Raw genomic sequence first — 21,012 nt, 5'->3', positions numbered from 1 at the left:
CCGACGTCACTTCCAGCAACAACAGCGCACGTCAGCGCTGCCCGGGCAGCAGTCGGGGCGGCGGCGGCGGCGGGCTCGGCCTCCTGCCGCGGCTCCTTCCCTGGGGCTGTCCGCCCGTCCGCGCCGCCAGGCCCGCGCAGCCCCTCCCGCCCGGCGCGGCCCTCGCACGGAGGCGGGCCGGGCTCGTCGCGGCGGCGGTTGGAGCCGAGCTGGCACAGGTAGGGCCGCGGGTGCCGCGCAGGACGGACGGGCGGCACGGCCAATCGGCAGCCGGGCTCCGGGGGGCGGCACCGCCGCTGTCCCGGGAGCGGGGCGGCCGTGCCCGGGCCGGGCCCCGGTGCCGCTCTGCGCGGGAGCAGCGGCTCGGGGGCGGCGGGGCTGCCGAGCTTCTCGGGACGCGGCGCGGCCCTCGGCTCCCTGCGGCGGCTCTGGGCCTGCGGGACGGGCTGCGCCTGCACCCGCCGGCCCGGTGCCGGGATTGAAGGGCTTTCACCTTACGGGGGGCACCGGCAGCCTCGGTTGCAGTGCAGCTGCTATGAACAAAGCTTTGGCTTCAACACGCTTGCATCGAAGGAAAGAACGTTTTCCTGTTGGGATAATCGTGGCTGCAAAGTAGCAGCTGTAGGGCTCAATCGCCATGAAGTGGAGAGTGTTTATATCTAGAGCGAGTGTTGATTTTTATTTAATGAAGTAGAATCCAGTACTAATGCAGCTTTAACCTAGGTTACTTTTAGGATCCTATCATGCTTGTCAACACTGCAGGAGAATTTATTATGCAGTAGCAAAGTAACACAAAGAAGACACGATTGGAATTTAAATCAGACTTTGATAGATAGCAGACAGAGCTAGAGAAGATCAGCGATTAATAAACAAGCTTGATGTTATTTTTACTGTGGTAGTCAGTGCAGCCAAGCTATCAAGAGGTTTCAATTACTAGATAAAATTACAGTATTAAAAGTTTGAAAACACGCATTTCAGTGGCATACTGAATCTGGAGATTGAAAGTATATGTTCAAAATAATTTTAAAATATAGTTTTTGACACCACTACTTAAAGGGCTTTATAACAATGGGTTTGCTCATTTTTTATTATGATGGGCTCTGAAAGCATTAATCCTGGATTACTACAAAGCTGAAAGTAATTACGTGATTGGGAAAATTCTAACAAATGGCATATAAGCTGCTGAATATACAAATAGCAGAGCTTATGGATTTTCAGCAGCTGGTTCTAGACTCGTTTAAATTCTGTCTCATTTTGTTTCTTCTGTGAAATTTTTTTAGTTGATCCTTACAATAGCAAATATATTTCATTTTTTTTACATTATCAAAAGGCTTTTTATGCTATTTCTGCAGTGATATCCTTTGTATAAGTATGTGAGTACCTTATTATCAAGGCTTTATGTTATGTCACTTGGTAAGAAAGCTTGAAAATATACTTATTCTCCTGTTTCTGAGCACTCAAAAGTCTTACTGCATTATCACTGAAGTCATTAAACTTTGTTTCAGTGTCAGTCACTGTGCTACCCAATACATTTTTGTTTCTGCCTATGTTTTATAGTACTTCATTGACTCTAAGTAAGATTTTTAAATTAAATTTTGAAGGAAATCTGAAGATTCCAAATGTTCTGAAGCCTAAAGTTTATTAACTTGCATGGGATATAGATAATATTTGGTACTCTTTGAAGATGCTTATTGTTAATTTTGTAGCTCTTCAAGCATGGAAATTTTGAAAAAAAATTTTCTAGCTTTTTTTTTAATGGGTTTTGTTTTCAGTATTTTTTCAGTTGCCTCATGAAGACTGGTTACCTGTCAGCATAACTTTGACAGAACTCACTTTCTACCTGTTCAGATCAGTCCTAAAATTTTGCTTATGTGCTGAGTCTGTCTTACAAATGTTTACAAATAGCTGTCAAAATCTAATTTGGGTTTCATGTCCGGCAGGCTCGCAGATGGGTCAGGGACTCTGGAGAATTGCTAGAAACCAGCAATTGCAACAGCAAGGATACAGTGGACAAGGCTATCTTACCAGAGAGCATGGTAGGAGGATACCTGCTAACAATGTTTCCAGTACAAGCCACCGCAAGCAAGCCCAAGGAGGCATTGACATTTACCACCTGCTGAAGACAAGAAAATCTAAAGAACAAGGATTCATTAACTTGGAAATGTTGCCACCAGAGCTTAGTTTTACCATTTTGTCATACCTGAATGCAACTGATCTCTGTCTAGCATCATGTGTCTGGCAGGATCTTGCTAATGATGAGCTCCTCTGGCAAGGGTAAGCACAAAAATAAAAGCAGTATCACCTGGACATAGTAAAATGTATTAGATTTTAATTTTGCCTCAGGAAGTGCTTTTTGTCTTTCTAACCCTAGCAAAGGTTTCCTAAGTTAAATGAGATTGATATAAAGAAAACACTATATAGTTTATAAATGTGTTATTCTGGATTTCTAATTAGTATGGGGTATTACTGGAGATTACTACATATACAAGTGTGTTTGGCACAATATACATGTGTATTATACACCTGGTGTTTGAGATAGCATGGGATAAAAACAGGGACTTGTCTTCACTTTTCTATTAGCTCAAAGCACATCTCAGGTGTTTGTTTCATTACTCCTCTGAACTTCAAACAGCTGTGTAGCTTAAGCAAGCAAACTTACTCAGCCAAACCTCAAATGAAGAGGAGTGTGAGCTCATCTACTACACCTGTAGCAGCTTAGGTATATCTTCATTGGAAGATGGTCATGGAGGGAGGAAAGAAAAGGTCATTTTTTCTGAAGTGAAATTTCTTCAGCTTAACACTTGAAACACATTTATGTATAACATATGCAGAATTTGTATGTCTGAGAAATAAATAAAGGAATATTCTTTCAGATAAAATAGTGTAATATCAAAATGTAATTAACATATTCTTTGGTATTTTATGTTTTGTAGCACTAGGAAAGACTCATGAAATCATACTTATCTTTAGAGTAGGCAGTCAGCAGAACTTGTAACTACTTTCACAACATTTTCTTCTCCCTTAACAGACAGTAGCAGTTGGGTTGCTGTTCAAGTTGTTTATTTTCCTTTAATAATGTTCTACATCACTTCCTCCCCTCATCTGTTTCCTTGTCCTGCTGCATTTGAATTGAGCAGCTTCCCTTCCTATCATGCTTTTGAACCTAGCAAAAGGATAGTGCAGGATAACTTCTTAGTCACAGTTGTCCTGCCTTTGGGGACTGTTACATTGACAGGAAACAGGAATTCTAGTGAAGGGTACCAGGAAGCTTCGAAGTTTATCAATATGCACTGTACTGTGCTTAGTTCTTGGTATCAAACCCATCCTAAATACAAATAAATTCCATAGACCAAAGCTTGAAGATTCTAGAGCTTCTTAATTGCCTGTGGTATATATTCTTACCATGTGGGGTGGAAATATGTATTTTCCTTGAAGTGCATTCTGGGAAACAGTTCAATCATTTTTCATGAAGTCTTTCCAAATAATACTCACGTTCATACCACATTTCTTTTGGTAATGAAACTGTGTCCTGATTTAGCAATAAATAATCTCAATTTGCATAATCTATTCCACATATACAAGTGTGTGTTTAAGCTTTGGCAAATACTGTGGTTGCAGTTCCAAACTCAGTCCAAATAAGACCCAGGTTCCAGAACTGAAAACAAAAGTCTTTTCCATGTCTTCAGTGATTACCTGCTGGTCCAAAACATTGTTCCTAATTAGTTACAGGGCAGGTGTGTTGAAGCAGAGCTACCAGTTCAGTAAGGAACCTAGAGTGTGCATAAAGGCAATTGCAGATGGTATCATCAAAGAAACTGAAATGGGGGACAGAAACTGATGAAACTGAGATGTGGAGTCAGGGTGGAATAAAAGGGAAAGATACTGATAAGTTATAGAAGATAGAGAAGGATGGGGCTGGATCTAGTCATTAGGGCTGACCAAGAGGACTGGCCAGTTAGGACAAGAGGAAGAAGAGTTGGGTGAAGAAAACAGATGGGGAAAGTGCTGAATTAATGGCATAATTTTGTGCAGATATGGTGTCCAATTCACTGCACAACTGGGGCACAAGAAAAGAAACAAAATGTTTTAATCTGTCATAGTACCTCAGGAGAACAACTTGTCACTGTTCTCCAGTGCTCAGGTTCTTGGAGTGCCAGAGGTCTCTGCTCTGTAGTTGTCAAGATGCCACCTACTGGGATATATTTTGAGGTTGCACTCAAATACACCAAAACCTCTTAATCATATAATTGAAGATTTTAGAAAAATATGGCAAAAGACTTAATAACTGTTACAGCAATGTGCTTCTAACTTTTCCTATGGTTTGAGTATTTAGCCTTGCAGTGTTGATTACATTTTACTTCTGTAAAATCCATGAAATTCAGAAAGGAATTTTTATAATAGATTAATTCTATTTTCATAGGTTGTGCAAATCCACTTGGGGTCACTGTTCTATATACAATAAGAATCCGCCTCTAGGATTTTCTTTTAGAAAATTGTATATGCAGCTAGATGAGGGCAGTCTCACCTTTAATGCCAACCCTGATGAGGTAAGTGAACTGTTGCTGACAGTAATAAACAGTTACAATAATTGTGATTGTTTTTTTTATAATTATAGCCATATAAAAACAAAGTTTTACTAGGTGTATTTTTTACTGTAGGGATGTTAATACTGAGCTACAGCCATATTCTGGTCTTTTTTTGAATATTGTACCTTTGTACACCATTTACATGACTTACCTGTTAAGTGCTCTATACACTTCTGTGGATGCTAGAAATTCATAACCACATATTAACTTAGGAACAAGGCAGATATCCTAACTGAAGAGACAGTGGTGAATTGTATGAGCATAACAATGAGCTTACATAAATAAAAATGTTAAATGCAGAGTATGAGTTTGGTTCCACTTTAGGCAAAGCAGGATGGGGTATAAAGTCTGATTGCTTTTATGACAATCACATTTTCTTGTAGGGGATTTTTACTTATTTCCACTATCAAGGAGCAAATCTTGAAATATGAAAAAGATCTACTGCTGAACTATCTTGAAGATCAAATTGATTTAATTTTTTTGGGTGTTGTTATGCATAATCTTTCCTTCTAGAACAACTATAAATTTATCTTAAAAAAAAAATATCCCTTGTCAAACTGAAACGTTTCCATTTCTAAGTTTTTGCTTTCAGTCTGTCACCTTTCAAAATGGAAAACAATTTGAGAGTAGACAGCTTTTGCCTGGGAGATAGACAGTTAATGCCCAAGTGACAGAGTCTTTTGTGTACAAAACGAGACTCCTGCTTCATGTTTCCTAGGAAAAGAGTGTACACAGTACTGAACAAAAATGCTGTTAACTTCCTGCATATAGTTACACATACACATGGAAGTGGTAACTGAATAAATCCAAAGTAGAAAAAGGACTGAGATATGAAAAGAAACACTTCTAGGAGCAAATTTCACTCAGCTGGTGTGATATAGAAAGTGTGAACTTGTGACCATGGGGTAAAATAAATAAAACAGTTCTATGAATCATTGCAATAATGTGATTTCAATTAAGTTCTTGCTTTATCTCATATTCTGCTTGATTACGAGACCATTACTTTTATCAGTCACAAATAGAGTACTTTGTAATTTCTCTGGTAGAACTCTGCCTTGAACTCTGATACATAGCTTGGAGACATCAGCACCTGGCCACTTGAGAGATTAGTATTGTTTTTCTGCAGAATTTTCACAAATTTAGAAATAAATGTAAAAGTTTTCAAACGAGATACAATATTTAGGTAACTTACATGTTTTCAGTAAAATATCAAGTATATTGCTAGCAGCATTGTCTGTCCAAATTTTTCTTTGTATTTCAATTTTTTTCACATAATTTTTCACTTAACTCTCTCAGTTTATAATGTGCCATTATAGTTCAATCTTATTTAAAGTAATCTTGGTATGTTTAAAGCATTTGGAACATTCAGAAAAGGCAATTAATGGAATATTCATTATTTTTTAAAGGAAATTAAGATCTGCAAATTAGACCTAACTTATGGCATACCTAAATTAGGTATTAACTTTATGATGTGACTCTGGTTATGGTTATATTTTACAATAGAAGTACAAACACTGCTTCAATGAGAGATGAAAACCTCAGGGTATCTCCTAAGGGCTCTGTTCCTCTCTCCCTGTGGAGCACCGTAGCCTGGTAGGAATCATTCAGGGCCTGAGTTTCAGGAGAATTCACAAATACTACTGCTTTTACTGCTTCAACTGTGATATTGGCAGAATTATTATTATAAGGACACTGTGACTGGAATATATGATATGACATTCCACTATTAAAAATTGTGTCTCCGAATTTCCTGCCAAACTCTGCTTTACATTTGATAACAGACCTGATCAAATTACTATAAAAATAAGAATACTTACAGCCACAGGAGCAAGATTCTCCAAAGGACACCGCCCATGTCATCAAAATGGGTAACCAGGCTCCACAGCAACAGCTCCAGAGCTAGCGGTGGCTCACGGGGTAGGGAAGAGCATCTACATACTTTGTGGTAGGATTCTCTGGTTAGCCATTGTTGTGTGCATGGTGTTGTGATATCTGCTGTAATTTAACGTGTTGATTGTGTGCATGAGCTTGCATAGTTCACAGCAGGTGCTCACATTCTGCTGATAGGATGTGCCTAAACACGACATGTAATCTGAAAAAAAAATCCAGTGCATGTTTGGGGTGGGTTTTTTGTTTTTTTGTTTTTTGGTTTTTTTTTTTTTTGTTGGTTGGTTGGTTTGTTGGTTTTGTTCGCTTTTTTTTGTATTGCACCACCATTGTAGCCAAGATTTTGGAACCTGGTTTTTGTTGTTTCTTTGGAGAGAGGGGATGGCTTAGTGTTAGTATTAGTGCTTGAATATAAATACCATGTTGTTTAAACCTACCTGGTTTCTGCTGTATTTTATTTTAAAGAGTCTATGCTGTATGTGGAATGTTTCTCATGCAGTGCTCATTTCATCTCGTGTACTTATGACTCAGAATTTGTAAGCAACTAGAAGTTACTTCCCATTGTTTTGTATCCAGTTTCTAACTCTCTACAAAACATTTTGCCAAGTTTATTACATGAATCAATGCTATGTAGCTAAAATTGAAACTGAAAGTACAAACAAGAATCTTTTGGTCAGGAAAGAAGATCTGTTTTTTTGTTTCATCCTTAATGGTTCTAAGTGATCTATTTAATAGGATTTATTTTTATGGACCTTCTGGTGTACTGTACCAAAACTGTCTGTCTTCAGTGAGATCAGCTTTTCCTTTATGTAGCATAATAATAAAGTACAGTAAGATAGTGCTTATACTAAGCCTTTCTTTCCACTCTTCTGATTGTCTCATTCCACAAGCTGCCCTTAGTTTTTGAGACCGAGGCCAGGTTTTTCTGGCCTTTTCCTGGTTATAAATTGTTAGCCACTTGTATAAAGCTACGTTGCCTGGCTTTTTAATTATAGATAGTCTGTAGATTATAAAATGTCTACTGTGCTATATTTCTAAGCAAAACTTTTTGAAACTTATCCTGTTTTGTAGTGATCTACTCAGCAAGCCAGTTTTGAGATGCATTGATTTATCGGTTTGAATATTATAAGTATGTGTATGTTGTAAAGAAATTCTTACATGATTTATCAAAATAGTTGGAAAGGAACACTGACCTGAAACCTTTTGATAATTCTGCATGAAAATAAGAGTGGTTTAATCTTGTAAATTATTAGTTATGGATTCTATGTAACATGAAAAATATTTCCAGGTTCTATTTGCAATTTCTACCATCATAAGTTTATATCACTGAGACTGTATTTTAAAGACACACAGTGAAAGAGAGAGACATTGCTTGAAATGTATATTATATATTGTGTCCACATTTTTCAGCAAATGACTTGATTCATAACTTAGTAGTTATAAAAATTTGCATTCTACAATATCTCATCAATACTCTGCATTGTTCCAGAAGATGTACCATTAGATATTTTAAGACAGTGTACTTCCCAAGAAAAATGGGAACAATAATACGTGTCTACTTATTATTTACTAATAATGTTAGTGTTACCTAGAATCACCAACAGAAATTGAGACCCTACTGTACTAGATAATGATTCTAAAATTTCTGTGCCATTAATTTAGGATATGTCTGGTATGTTTTGTGTGCATATCTAAACAGAGGTGTCAAAGGCCACTGCTAGTTTTGATGTTGACTGCTGTACTGAAGTGGTCTGAAAGTACTCTTAGCAAAGAAGATAGTCAATGCAGAAATGGGATCAACACTGAAAAGAGATCCTGTATGGTTATAAAGAAATCCAAATACTATTGGAAACAGGTAGAAAACAAGCAAGGAAGTGTCAGTGCTGTAGTGGAATGGGCTGGCAAAACAAGCATTGTGTGCTGGGAAAAAGAAAACTACTGTAAAAAATAACATACTGAAATACAACAAATGGCTTTTGTTGTAACTATTAGTCTATATTTAAAATTGTTGTTTGTATATATAATTTAAATCAACACTTCCATACGTTGATATTTTATCCAGAGCTGTCTGAAATTCAGAAATAATATGCTGTCCTCAGAGGCAAGCTTTAAGGCATCTTTCCTAATTCTCCAGTGCTAAGAACATTATAGTGCTCTGGATCAGAATTTTAAAACTACTATATGTGCTCATTCTGCAATATTTCCCAAGTATTAAAAAGACCTTTTCAGAGCTGCTAGATCATGGCACAGAAAAGCCTACCTGATTGCAGTCAAGTGTTTCCTAAGAGAATCACCAGCTGACTGATAAATAATCTTAGCATAGGTTTTAATAGTGTTTAGGGCTACTTATTTCAGCTAGTATATATGCCACAAGCGGCCATTTTAGCTACCAAAAGTGATTTATTTGAAGCAAGGGTTCTGAGAGGTTTTCAAGGTAGTATTTATAGTGTTATGAAAAGCAGATTCAGTGACATGTTGTAAATCTTGTAAATAAATTTCATTTGCTGTGAGACAAAATTTAAGAACTTGAAAGAGAAATCAGGTTTCTACTGTTGCAAAGTATTCTCGACAGCTTAGGATGAAGTAAAAAGTAACTAAAAACAATGGCATGTGGTGAAGTGTTTACTTGTGAAGCAGTAGAGGAAAATGCATTCACAGGGAAAGATATTGTTAAGCATTATGTGTGGTGGGGGAAAAAAGAATTAGAGAATAATAGTGCAAAGGCTTTGTAGCCTATCAGATGGATGTCCTACATTGAGTTACGAGCTAGGGCATGAGAAAGAAACTGCAGCATTTGTTGTCACAGAGAAACAAACCCATCATAAAAAACAAACCTATCATAAAGAAAGTATTATTTTCCTCCTGCCTCTTCTGTGTCGTGCTAGGTGTTTTCTGGATATGTTAAAGAAGTGTTTGTTAATTGCAGCAGAAATGCTACTCAAGATTTCCTCACCAGGCTTCAGCTTGTATTACCTTAAGCTAATACTTCTTACTGAAGCAAACATAAATCTCATTAACTTGGGATATATGTAAAGGAGATATTCTGCTGCTCATCTTACATAAATTGCCAAAATCCTTGTTGTTATCTCCCATTTTTAGTTTCTTATTTAGCTCTGGTTCAAGAAAGTACTTAGCTTTACGTTGTTCATCCATATTATGGACAAACTTAAATATTACCTAATTTAGACTGAAATGCAGGCTGATAGAGCAATGCATGTTTCATTGTCATCCTAAATACAGATTTTTCTTAAAATTGGGGTGTAACACTGCTAGATTTTTTTGTTTTACCTATCTAAAAACCCTTATATTTTTATTTATTTTTATAAACCATTATTTTAACAAAACAAATGTATCTTGATTAACTGCTATTTTCTATAAATATATAAGCAAAAATTATGGTCTGTTAAAAACAGCTAGTTAATACTACACGCGTTTCTTATCTTTTAACTTGTGTTCTTATATTCTGTTTTCCTGCTCAGGGCAACTAAGACTTGTTTTACTAAGCCACTTCACAAAATGTTCCAAACCTGCACTCAGTCCTTGATTTCTTTTTCACACAAAATTCAAGAGCATTGGGAAGTTTAGTTTATACACTGAATGGCAGGCTGCCCTTACATCTATGTAGCTATAATATAAACACAAAGGGCAGACTTACAAAATATTGTGAAGTTTGATATCAGAAGATTTATGAAAATATATTTCAGAAGTATTTTAAAGGTGGTTTAGGCTGTGGCCTTGGTACATTATTCTATGCAGAAATGCACTGTCCTACTCATTCTACATTTCAACCTTGTGCTATAGTCAAGATCTGTTGTACTTAACTATGGCAACACTTTGTGACAAATGCTGAGAACTGCTCCCAGCCCCTGCCAAATTGAGTGAGAAGAACTTGGTTAGTTATTCTCAGGTTTAGATTTTTGCTAAACTTAGTTGGAACGTGTGAACATTTTTAAAATCCATTAGTTTGGTTTTGATTTGTAAGAGATTGTAAGGAAAATAGTTTTATGCTTTGGGATATTTCAGTGGCCAGAGAGAAGCCAGAATATCACTGAAATACTTTAAATTTGTTGTGTTTATTCTATAAAAAATGTGTGCTTGGTCAAAGTGTAAAATTCTGGAAATCATAATATGAGTATAAATTATATGCGATTCTGTATTTTTAAACTATTTTTATGTTAGGCATAGTGTTCTTATTTATGTGTATGCATATTTTTATATGTTGATACTTACCTCTGCTTTGAAATCAGCGTGCTTGTGTTTATTTGCATTATTACACATTTAAACAAATGCATTTAATGCATCTATTTGAATGTGATACATTGTATATATGTGAGAACATTACTGTTTTAATGAAAGGTGTTGAAGACTTAACGCATTATGGCTAAGATTTTCTTATTTGCCAAAGTTATGAAATTACCAGTTATGGTCCTTGCCACATTTTAAATACTATTAAAAAAACTATAAAAAGCAAAATACTGATATACACTGTAAAGAAATTATTAAAGAACCGCCATGCTCATTATGGGGTTCATAACTTAAAATATTCTACTATGACTATGTAAAATCTCAACCATAACACTAAATTGTTTCCTTGCATTTGATTTGTAATTTTAGAGTGTATTCTGCATGTTGAAATGTGATTTAGAGAGGAGGAATCATTCTGAAAAACAAACCAGTTAATTTGTAGGATTACATTCCTTCATTTTGAAGTACAATACTTGTTCCTAAATACATTATGAAGATTAAACATATTTATACGTACATTTATTTTATCTCAGGGAGTCAACTACTTTATGTCCAAAGGCATACTAGATGATTCACCGAAAGAAATAGCTAAGTTTATCTTTTGCACAAGAACACTGAATTGGAAGAAGCTGAGAATCTACCTTGATGAAAGGTAATTCAAATTTCTCTTAAGACATTTTCTATTAATTTTCAATGTACAGCCCCATTTAACAATGTTTTGAATGTAGAGATGTGACTTCAAGGATGTATGCAGCTAGGTAATGAATGGTTCTGCTAAATCTGAACAGTTACTCCATTCAAGTATTTATGAGACTGTAATACTTAATAAGAATCCTCAAAAATACCACCTATAAATAATAAATCTCACATCTCCACGAAATCTTACATAGATATTTTGCTGCTTTTCTTTGACTTGACAGGGTTGTTTTTCCTTTCGTATGAGTGTTACTCAGAAAAAGTAGTTATCACTTTACTAACGAATGATAGCTTTTTAACTAATGTTGAATTATCTAACCATTCCTTGGTTGTCTGATATTTCTTGATTGGAAGTTGCACACCCCTCCTGAGATGGACGGGAGCATCCTCTTGGAGACATCAGGAGCTGCAGAAGGGAACACTCCCCTGCTGTAGCCTGCTGTTCTGTCTCTGCAGTGCTTTCTCATGCCATGAGGTTGGGGTAGGGCAAGGAGGAGAAGGAGAATAGTGACTGCACATGAATAGGGAGAACAGAGAGCCAACTGCACTTCTAGCAGGAATCACCTCTTGCTTCTCATCCTCTTCAGCCTGAGGAATAAAAGGAGTCTTTGATGTTATCACCACTTGCAGTTTTTTTTGACAATAATAAAAATACAAAACCATTCAATGGATGAGATTGCCAGTTAATGTTAGCGACTGCTACTGCCATTTGTCTTCCCTTCATAAATAGTATAATCAGGCACTAAAAATAAAAACTGCTTTTCTAGAAGTTGAAACTCACAAGCAAGGTAAAAATCAGGTTAAACATAGGAAAATATTCTTAGGTTCACTTCAAATTTGCTTCCAAATTTTTTCAACTGTCTTTTGCACATCTGGTAATATAGATGTGGTTTGAATCTTTTATATGTATCTGTGTTCAGTGCAAAACACTTGAGAACATCACACCCTAATTCTATGATCAAATTTTGCCTAGCTGAAGCCTGGTTTTAACAAGACACTCCCTGTAACAGCTTCTACTTAGACATCAAAATGTGTGACACACATGAATCTTCTCCTTTTACTATCTTTTTTAATGCTTTTGTCACAGTTTAAAGGAAGCAAGGCATCTATATTGACCTTGATTGATATGCATATAAACTTTGAGTTCTGATTCATGTATGTTTTTATAGTATTTGGTAACAAATAGGCAAAGAACATGTGTTTATATTATCTTTGTGCTGTTAGTGATAATTTTGCCTTAAAGCTTATACTATTCTAAAGCCTTAATTTTTATTTTTAAAATATACACATTTTCATATTTAAACAGTTAAAAGAAACTTTTCTAATAATGTGGGTTTTTTGTTCTGCCAGAAGAGATGTTTTGGATGACCTTGTGACGCTGCACAACTTCAGAAATCAGTTTTTGCCAAATGCACTGAGAGAGTTCTTCAGACACATTCACGCTCCTGAGGAGCGTGGGGAGTACCTTGAAACTCTCATAACAAAGTTCTCTCACAGATTCTGTGCTTGTAATCCTGATTTAATGAGAGAGCTTGGCCTTAGCCCTGGTAAGCAAAAATGAGTGGTGGATCAGTCTTTATACTTCTGGATGATGCTACTGTTCCCGATAGCAGCACCTAAACAAGTATTTCTGAAAGTACAACATGGTTCAGTATAGAGTCGTCATTCCACTTGGGTTGTGGGGGGGGGGGGGAAATCCCAAAACCAAATGTACAGATTCTTTTTTTTTTTATCTGATTAGTTGGTTTTATTTCCATGTTATCTTTCCTTCATTTTTGTCTGTACTTCGAGCTTTTCTCTTTTCTGAACTTCATCTTGCAGAGTCTTACACTGTTAACAAAAAAAAACCTTGTGGATAGTCTCACAGAAATGAAAGGGAATATTGGGCCACATTCAAATTAGCAAGCATTTCTAATTGGTTGGGGGAAACAGTTTTCAGCAGTGGAACTGCTTACATATTTAAAAGATAAGCTTTTTGAATATGTTGGTTTTAGTTTACACAAACTTCAAGAATCTGTTTAAATGAAAATATATAAAGCCCTTAGTGGCTTTTGGATTATGTAGAAATATTAAGAGATTTTTAAATTTTCATTTGGCACTGTGCTGACATTATTAATTTGAAAGTTGCTATATTAAATTTTATTTCACTGGGATACCCTTTTGTGTAGTTGTATGTATATGTATATATATAAAATTAAGAGCCTAGATGATAAAGACCATAAGGTTCTTAGACAGGGAAAAATACTTCTGATGATGACAGTTTCTTTTTTAAACTTTTTTTATTTATTCTCTCTTGTCTAGATGCAGTGTATGTACTGTGTTACTCTTTGATTCTACTTTCGATTGATCTAACGAGCCCTCACGTGAAGAACAAAATGTCAAAGAGGGAATTCATCCGGAATACGCGACGAGCTGCACAGAACATTAGTGAAGATTTTGTAGGGCACCTTTATGACAACATCTACCTTATTGGCCATGTGGCTGCTTAAAAGCACAATTTGCTAGCACTTAAAATTTGTAATTTTCAAAAACTACATCAATTCAAGATATTAATTATTTTGTAGAGATGGGGGTTATTTTAGTGCTGGTCATTCTAACCTCTGTATGCAATCAAAGTTTGTGTGTGTAAATGTGTGTATGTGTAAACTACCTTTTCTATCTATTTACTGTGGGAACAGAAGGATTTTTTTTTCATAATTTTTTTTTAGTTTTGCACAAAACAATGCCATTAGTCTGACACAGCCATTTATGAATGTTAAACTGACATTACAGCCTAAGCTGAAAACGTGGTGTATTTGTGCATTAGATCTGCTTGAAACTTTAATAAGTTCATTCTTTTTAGAATACCATGTAATGTGTATATATTTAACTAAAGAGATTTATAATCATAATTATTTTATTGTAAAGTATTTTAACTAAAATTTCTCCTTTTATCTCTTAAATTAGTGTTTGACTTTCGTTTGCATTTTTTTACAATGCTGACTACCTCAGATACTTAAGTTAGAGGAACATTGGTCTGAATACTACAATAAAGTTTATTCTAGGAGATGATAGAACACTTGTAAATTATCTAAGCTGGTATTTTATACTATATTTATTAACTTGAATTAGCATGTTGCCAATCTGCTATTCACTCAATTTTAAATATAACAGGCTCTATTTTAGATGAGCCCTGATGCCATACAAGGGTAGCCAGGGGAAATCATGCAGTGTACAGACAGGTTTATGTTATTTACATACATAACCTATTTTGCAGTACTAGTTTTTGGGGACAGGGCAGCTACAATCATCTATTCAGTGCAGTAAGCAAGAAAAAGTCTGGACAGGGAAAGTGGTAAGAGTGAATAAAGTGCTGCTTTCAACTGGTTCCCTCAGTCTAGAAGTGTCAATGATGGAAATGCCTTGGCAAATGTATACCAGATGACTCGTTGCTAAAGCTGTTAAAAACTGACGGTGCAAGATTAGAGCAGTGACTGTGCAGGATTGGAGAACTGAATAAATTCAGATTCAGATACTGAATTACTTTCTAAATTGGATTTTAAGCAGCTCTAAATTTATGGAAATACTTCTAAAATTACTTGGTTAGGTTTTGTCTTGACATTTTCTGAAGTGTGGAGAGTATTAGCAGTGGAACTGCTGTGCATGTGCAGCAATTGAATAAGGATTTGACTAGTTTTCGTTCAGACAACTCACAGAGCAGTGCTTTTCTTAAGTTGACATAACATGTAGTTGAAGTAAGAGCTGTTCCTGATTGTTTACATAATATTCAGCTATCAGTAGCATCTAGATACATCATGGTAACAACTACATTTATTCTTTTTCCCTACCGTACCATGAGGTGAGGTGGGAAGGTATTCATAATCTGTAAAACAGAACTAATCTGAGCTTTTATGTAGAAAGCCTATTGCAGAGCCAAGAATTCAATTCAGGAATGACCCCTCACACCATGCACTTTGCCTATGCTGCTGCTGGCACCTAGGGAGTGTTATGTTTGTTTTGGGTGTGAGGACAGTCCGTACAAGGACTACATAAATCATGGGAAGATAAAGTTGTAGCTATCATTGCTATTTCAAGTGTTAATAACTCTGCTCCACAAACCGAAATGCATGCAGAAAAGGTACTTTTTTATGACATTACCTTTAATCAAGTGTAGATGCCATTGCATTTATGTAGCATACAGAGCCAAAGCCAGGAGCCAGCAGTACTTCAGCCTTGTTCAGGCAGGTTTACAGTATCACCTGCCTTGCTCAGGATAACTACTCTTCACCCAGTGTTGTTTCATTTATTGCAGAAAGCCAAGGATGTGTTCTGCAGTGGTCAATTAATCTCAAACACAAATTAAGAATTCATGGTACTGTGGGGAGCTTTGTTTAAGGCACAGGTATCTACTTCTGTATGATAGGAAAAAAAATTGAAAAACTTATAATTTATAAAACTAACAATAAAGAACAAGTGTCTCTGGGCTCTTTAAAGTGGTCTGAAGTGAAGAGAGGAGAATATAGTTTTCTAAGAAACACTCCTCAAAGGTTATTCACTTTAAAAGAATAATTCAGTGAATTTTGAAATTAGAACTTTTCTTGTTAGAAAGTATTTTCTCCTCAAACCACAAATGCAGAGCAAGGCTTAATTCTGTTCTGACTTATACTTAGGTTGACATTAGTGATACTAATGTTGATTTTGCACTAGTAAGAGAGTATGAATTGTTAGTCTGCATTTCTCTTAATTTCCAGTTACCCTGATACAGAGCAAAGCCTTCAGGCTGACAGAACATGTTTTTACTGGAATAGATGAGTACATCTATTAGCAAGATTTAGAAAACTTGGGCCAGTGTAGCAGCCAAGGAGATAAATTAGAAACAGAATAATACAATTCAAGTTTCCATAAGACAAGTCCAGGGGAAAGGAAAACAAAACCCTAATGACATGCAGATAACAGCATCTGATCTTCACAACAGGATTTTGAACAATGTTAGAGGATTAGTGCCCAGCTCATGTTATGTTGCTAACACAGAGTGGAACAGAAAACAGCAAACACAGCATGCCAAGAGTGAATTCCCTCAGAGGCAACCACAAAACAACTAATTAATACAAACATTTCTTCTGTCCTTTTTCCAGCTTGAGTCAAGCTCTAAAGTGGCTGAGAAGTAATTTTTTGCATTTTAGCAATCTAGACTTTACATGGAGTTAAACATTTTTCTGTCTTAAAAGGAAAAAAAAAGTCTTAATCAGGTGTAATAATACTCTTAAAAAATGAAAAAATAGTCTTGGTTGTCCTCCAAAACTTTAAAAAACAAAGTTTTGGGCAGTGTTTTCTTCAATGCACTTGGTGTTTCCACGCACATTTTAAAATAATAGTGCTTCATTGATCCAGGTGTCACTAAATGATGTGATGTGGAAATAGCTACTTGATCAAGCACTTAGGTAGACGATCTCAAGCCGAATTACATGAGCATGATTATACTTATAACTGCAAAGTAATTCCCAAGCTGTTGTGATTCCACCACTGCATGTCCTTTGAACTTTGGCCATGTGGTGTTGCCTTAACTCTTAAGTATGCACTGTACATAGCACTGAGGGAAGAAGTGAGCCTGCAGCCCATCCCCCTGCAAACACTCACTGTTCTGTCCTAAAAGACACTGGAAGTGTTCTGAATGGTCATTTCTGAAAGTTTGGTAACTTCAGTATACGCAAATATGATAAAGACTTTTCTGTTCATGTTGGGAAAATGAGTGTACCTGTGTCCATGTAAAGTGTCACACAAATGCAGCTCATGTTTGCTTTGATTAAAGTCTGAGACTCTGATTGCTTTTATTGAAAGAATATGGCATATATTAGATATTCACATGGCTTAGCTGTAGATAGCATCTGATATTATCTGTTTTCTCAAATTATTTCTGTCTAGAATACTTTCCATTCAAACTCTAAACAACACATTTATACAGTTCTGACTTTTTAAAATAAATCAAAACTGCTGCAACATACAGAAGCCCAAACAAATACAAGTTTGAGACATGTTTGTTGATTTTGAAGCAAGTGAGAAATTTGCATTCAGGAAAAAAAAAATCCAATTTTTTTCTCTTTAACCTTTCCTTCCACTCCCCACACTGGAAAAAGAAAAAATGTAAACAGTTTCAAAATACAGCTTTAAGAAAATAAACTGACTAGCTGGACAAATACATGTTGCTATTCTTCTTCAGTATTCTGCATTTTATTAATTTTCTTGACATAAATTTATCAACAGTAATTGCTCTCTTTTGAAGTGGTAATATTTTTGTTCTCTTTGTAAGGATATCATTGTGCAATCTGATATTGTTGATAGCTCTACTTTTAGAAAACAAGTATTATTTTAAGCACTTAAACAAAATTGAGGTATACCTACTTGATCATGTTAAAATGTCAAAATTATAAAAAGTATTTGGGAAAATCAGATTTACTTGCCCTCTATTGAATTAGGATTTTTTTTTTCTTTTCAAAAATTTCATGGATGTATTAAAACTAATAAATATTAAGGCTGATGACTTGTTCTCTGCCATTGTAAAGTCTCCCACTCTAAGCTCAAAATGGACAGCAAACAGATATAAAATATTACCTGTGTCTCACATCAGCACATTATGGTTTCATTTTGCTTTAAAGAGAAATACAAACTTTTATAATCATCATGTAATAATGACTTTAGTAAGAAAAAAAATTATGTGATAATCTAAAATTATTTATGAGATGTTTAAAGTTTAGACTTGCCATGTGTAATTAAATCATAATCATCAAATAGCTAGGAGTAGTTACAGAAGTGTGTCTGTAGAAAACCTAGAGAGAGATCACATTGCTCCTTTGTCACATCAGTGTTTTTGCTAATACTAATGTTAGTAAATTTGCAGTTTTCCTTTCTTATTTATATAAATATGCTTAGAGAAAATATTTAAATGGAGTACTTCCATTTCCTATGTGAAATTTACTTGCATTAAAAACAAACTTTATGTACTTAAAATACTAGAAAAGCAAAAAAACTTCATTGATAGAAAAAAGAGGCTCCTAATTTTCAGTTGTGTGGTTCACTCAGAGACCCTAACAGAAAAAACAAGCAAAAAGCACTTTTCAGATTCCTAGCAATCAAAAAAAATGCATTTTTAAGCTTAAAAATAGTGTATGTGTACCTAACAGAAATCAAGCATGTTTTTGTGAAAGCAATATGGTCAGGATACCAGTTATTTTCAGAGAGAGTATTCATTTGTAAAAGTTAGCTTTCTTCTTGGCAGTGTTGGAGTGGAATGTTGGATTTAATTTAAAATGATTAATGGGATTTTGTCAGACTCCCTGCCTTTACCACCACTGCAGTTTGTCAGCACAACAACCTGGGAAACCCGGACGCCGCTCTGTCGCCCAAAACTGCTTTCCAGGAAAAAATAAACCCGAGTAACCAGTGCCAGGTACATGTCGATGGTATTGTCTTTCAGCTGTTGAAAGTTTAACTCTAAGCTGGGACATTTACACGTTCTGAGGAAGTGAACCTCATTTGTTATTTCAAATTTTGACAGTGGATACCAGTGTAAACTTAAATTTTTAGAGCAAGGATAGATATTTTTTTAACCTTATGGAAAATCCTATAATCCATGCAGAAGAGAAATACTTTAAAAGGGAAAAAATATGCACCAAAGCTGATTTAGCTAAGATTTTCTGGAGAAAGACCATCTATTCAATCTGTATATTGTATTCTGTTAGGAGGAGCTCAACCTTTGAGCACTATGCATGCCAGTAGCTTGCTGAGTGGCAAGGAATGTTCTGTTGAACTTGATGCAGATGCATCAATGTGTATGCCAAGAGCCAAAATCTGACAAGTTTGCAATACTTCTTACATATGACCATAATATAAGCAAGTGAGTAACTCTTTTGAAATGTAAGGTTGATATTGAAAATTATTTACAATTTGTCTTCTTTGATTTCCTTATGGAAGATTGTTTTGTTGGTCTACAGTTTGAGCATTGTGTTTTCTTACATATGAAATACTCAAAAATCAGAAAGATTATTTCAATTTCAAAAACAGCCTTTCCCTTCTGAGAAAACATGCCTGCCTGTGCTGTGCAAGTCCTCCTGCAGCCACACAATGCTGTATCAAAAAACTGACCTTGCATTCACTCCTGTGGACCCCTTTAGACACCAGTTCTATACGTTAAATGAGCAGGCAAAAAAATCCTGCAGGCTTCACAGAGATGTAGGTGGTGAAAAAGAGTTTGTACTGCTCTGCTGCACCAGGCAGAATGTACTCTTTTATGGGGCATGATGGCACATGTATTCTTTGCATTACTTTTATCTTAGCTATTTTTATGTGTTAAAAAAAAGTATTTTCACAACTGCAGTTTCCCTGTCTTCGTATCTAGAATTCAGGCTAATTTCCATAATTACATGTATCACAACTGAACTGAAATATATTTTTATAACAGAACTTACTGAATTTACTTGCCTTCTGCAGCATTAATCACCTGCATGACAAAACAAATGAGGAAACCACAGAACTTCTTTACAAGTGCTAAAGAAGTGCATCTCTCAGCGTGCTTCTTAGTAACAATCAAGATGCTGTATTTTTTCACATTAAATGTAACTTCTTGTTTCTATATTCCACTTAGGAATTTATATCAATAAAAGTATTTATTACTGTTTCACACTGTCTGAAGTCTGACAGTACCATTTCTAATTTGTACTAGCAAAAGCTGACTTTTTTGGTGTTTTGTTCCCATGGAATAGCAGAAAAAATTGAAATAAATACTCAAAATTCATCTATCACTGCAAAAATACAATAAGAAATGCTTGAATCTTTTTCTCTGTAGATAAAGTTTAGATATGTAATAAAATCCAGAAGTCACAAGATATGTAATCAGCTTTTTAAAAGTAAAATATGATTTCTCTTTCTTGGTATTAAGTCTTCACAATATGCATAGTGCTGCATAACATATACTGAAAAATCACAGCACTTAAAAGGGCTGATTTGAAGATCTAAATGGGACATATACATTATTCTGGCTTCCTATGTAAAACAGATTTTATTTAAAATTATAAAGACTTTGAAATGTATTAAAAATGAAAAATTAAGTTAAATTGTCTGTCATAAATCAAGATTTATAGCCTGAGTCTAAAGACTCAAATACAGAAAAAAGCAAAGGAAATTTTCTGTGATAAGACGTCATTAAAGCTAAAATTTTGTTGGTTTTAATGCAGATCAAGACAGAATTTTTGAAGAGGTGAGATTGGTGGTCTCTTTAAGTGGACACCTGGTCCCAGACATACTCATCCTCCCTCTTTCCTGCAGTAACATAACAGCTTTTATGCCCTGCCAACACATCTGTGCCTCTCCACAGCAGAGCACAGGGAAGTAGAGCAGCCTTTCTTTGCAAACTGCACCTCTTCCCTCCCAAATTAGTAAATAGCGTGCAATCTTGTTATTTTTAAATTATAAAGTATTCTCTGTAGTTTCTTCACAGTGGTTAAATAACAGAAACAAGAGAAATTAGCAGTTAGGATGTACTCTCAGTGAGTATCAGTATTTTCTAAGTACAGACAGTTCTGTTATACAAAAGTTAAAGAAGCCATGTTGACAGTTTGTCAATGAC

At 35.6% G+C, this 21,012-nt stretch overlaps 1 protein-coding gene across 1 annotated transcript; it reads left to right on the top strand.

Moving 5' to 3' along the window:
• The first annotated feature begins 7 nt into the window (after window positions 1-7).
• FBXO8 (F-box protein 8) lies at window positions 8-19,850 on the top strand. Its single transcript, XM_056489555.1, has 6 exons — window positions 8-218; window positions 1,941-2,274; window positions 4,421-4,547; window positions 11,252-11,370; window positions 12,765-12,961; window positions 13,716-19,850. The coding sequence occupies exons 2-6, from the start codon at window positions 1,949-1,951 to the stop codon at window positions 13,901-13,903; spliced, it is 957 nt and encodes a 318-aa protein (XP_056345530.1). The 5' UTR covers window positions 8-218; window positions 1,941-1,948; the 3' UTR covers window positions 13,904-19,850.
• Window positions 19,851-21,012: the final 1,162 nt, after the last annotated feature.

Source organism: Oenanthe melanoleuca, chromosome 4 (genome assembly GCF_029582105.1).
Source record: "Oenanthe melanoleuca isolate GR-GAL-2019-014 chromosome 4, OMel1.0, whole genome shotgun sequence".
In the NCBI taxonomy this organism is placed as follows: domain Eukaryota; kingdom Metazoa; phylum Chordata; class Aves; order Passeriformes; family Muscicapidae; genus Oenanthe; species Oenanthe melanoleuca.
This window is presented reverse-complemented; position numbering and strand designations above follow the sequence as displayed.

Coding starts and splice junctions, on each gene's coding strand:
- FBXO8 (XM_056489555.1), top strand. CDS start 1,949: ATGGGTCAGGGACTCTGGAGAATTGCTAGAAACCAGCAATTGCAACAG. Junction 2,275..4,420: donor GATGAGCTCCTCTGGCAAGG/GTAAGCACAAAA, acceptor CTATTTTCATAG/GTTGTGCAAATCCACTTGGG. Junction 4,548..11,251: donor TTAATGCCAACCCTGATGAG/GTAAGTGAACTG, acceptor ATTTTATCTCAG/GGAGTCAACTACTTTATGTC.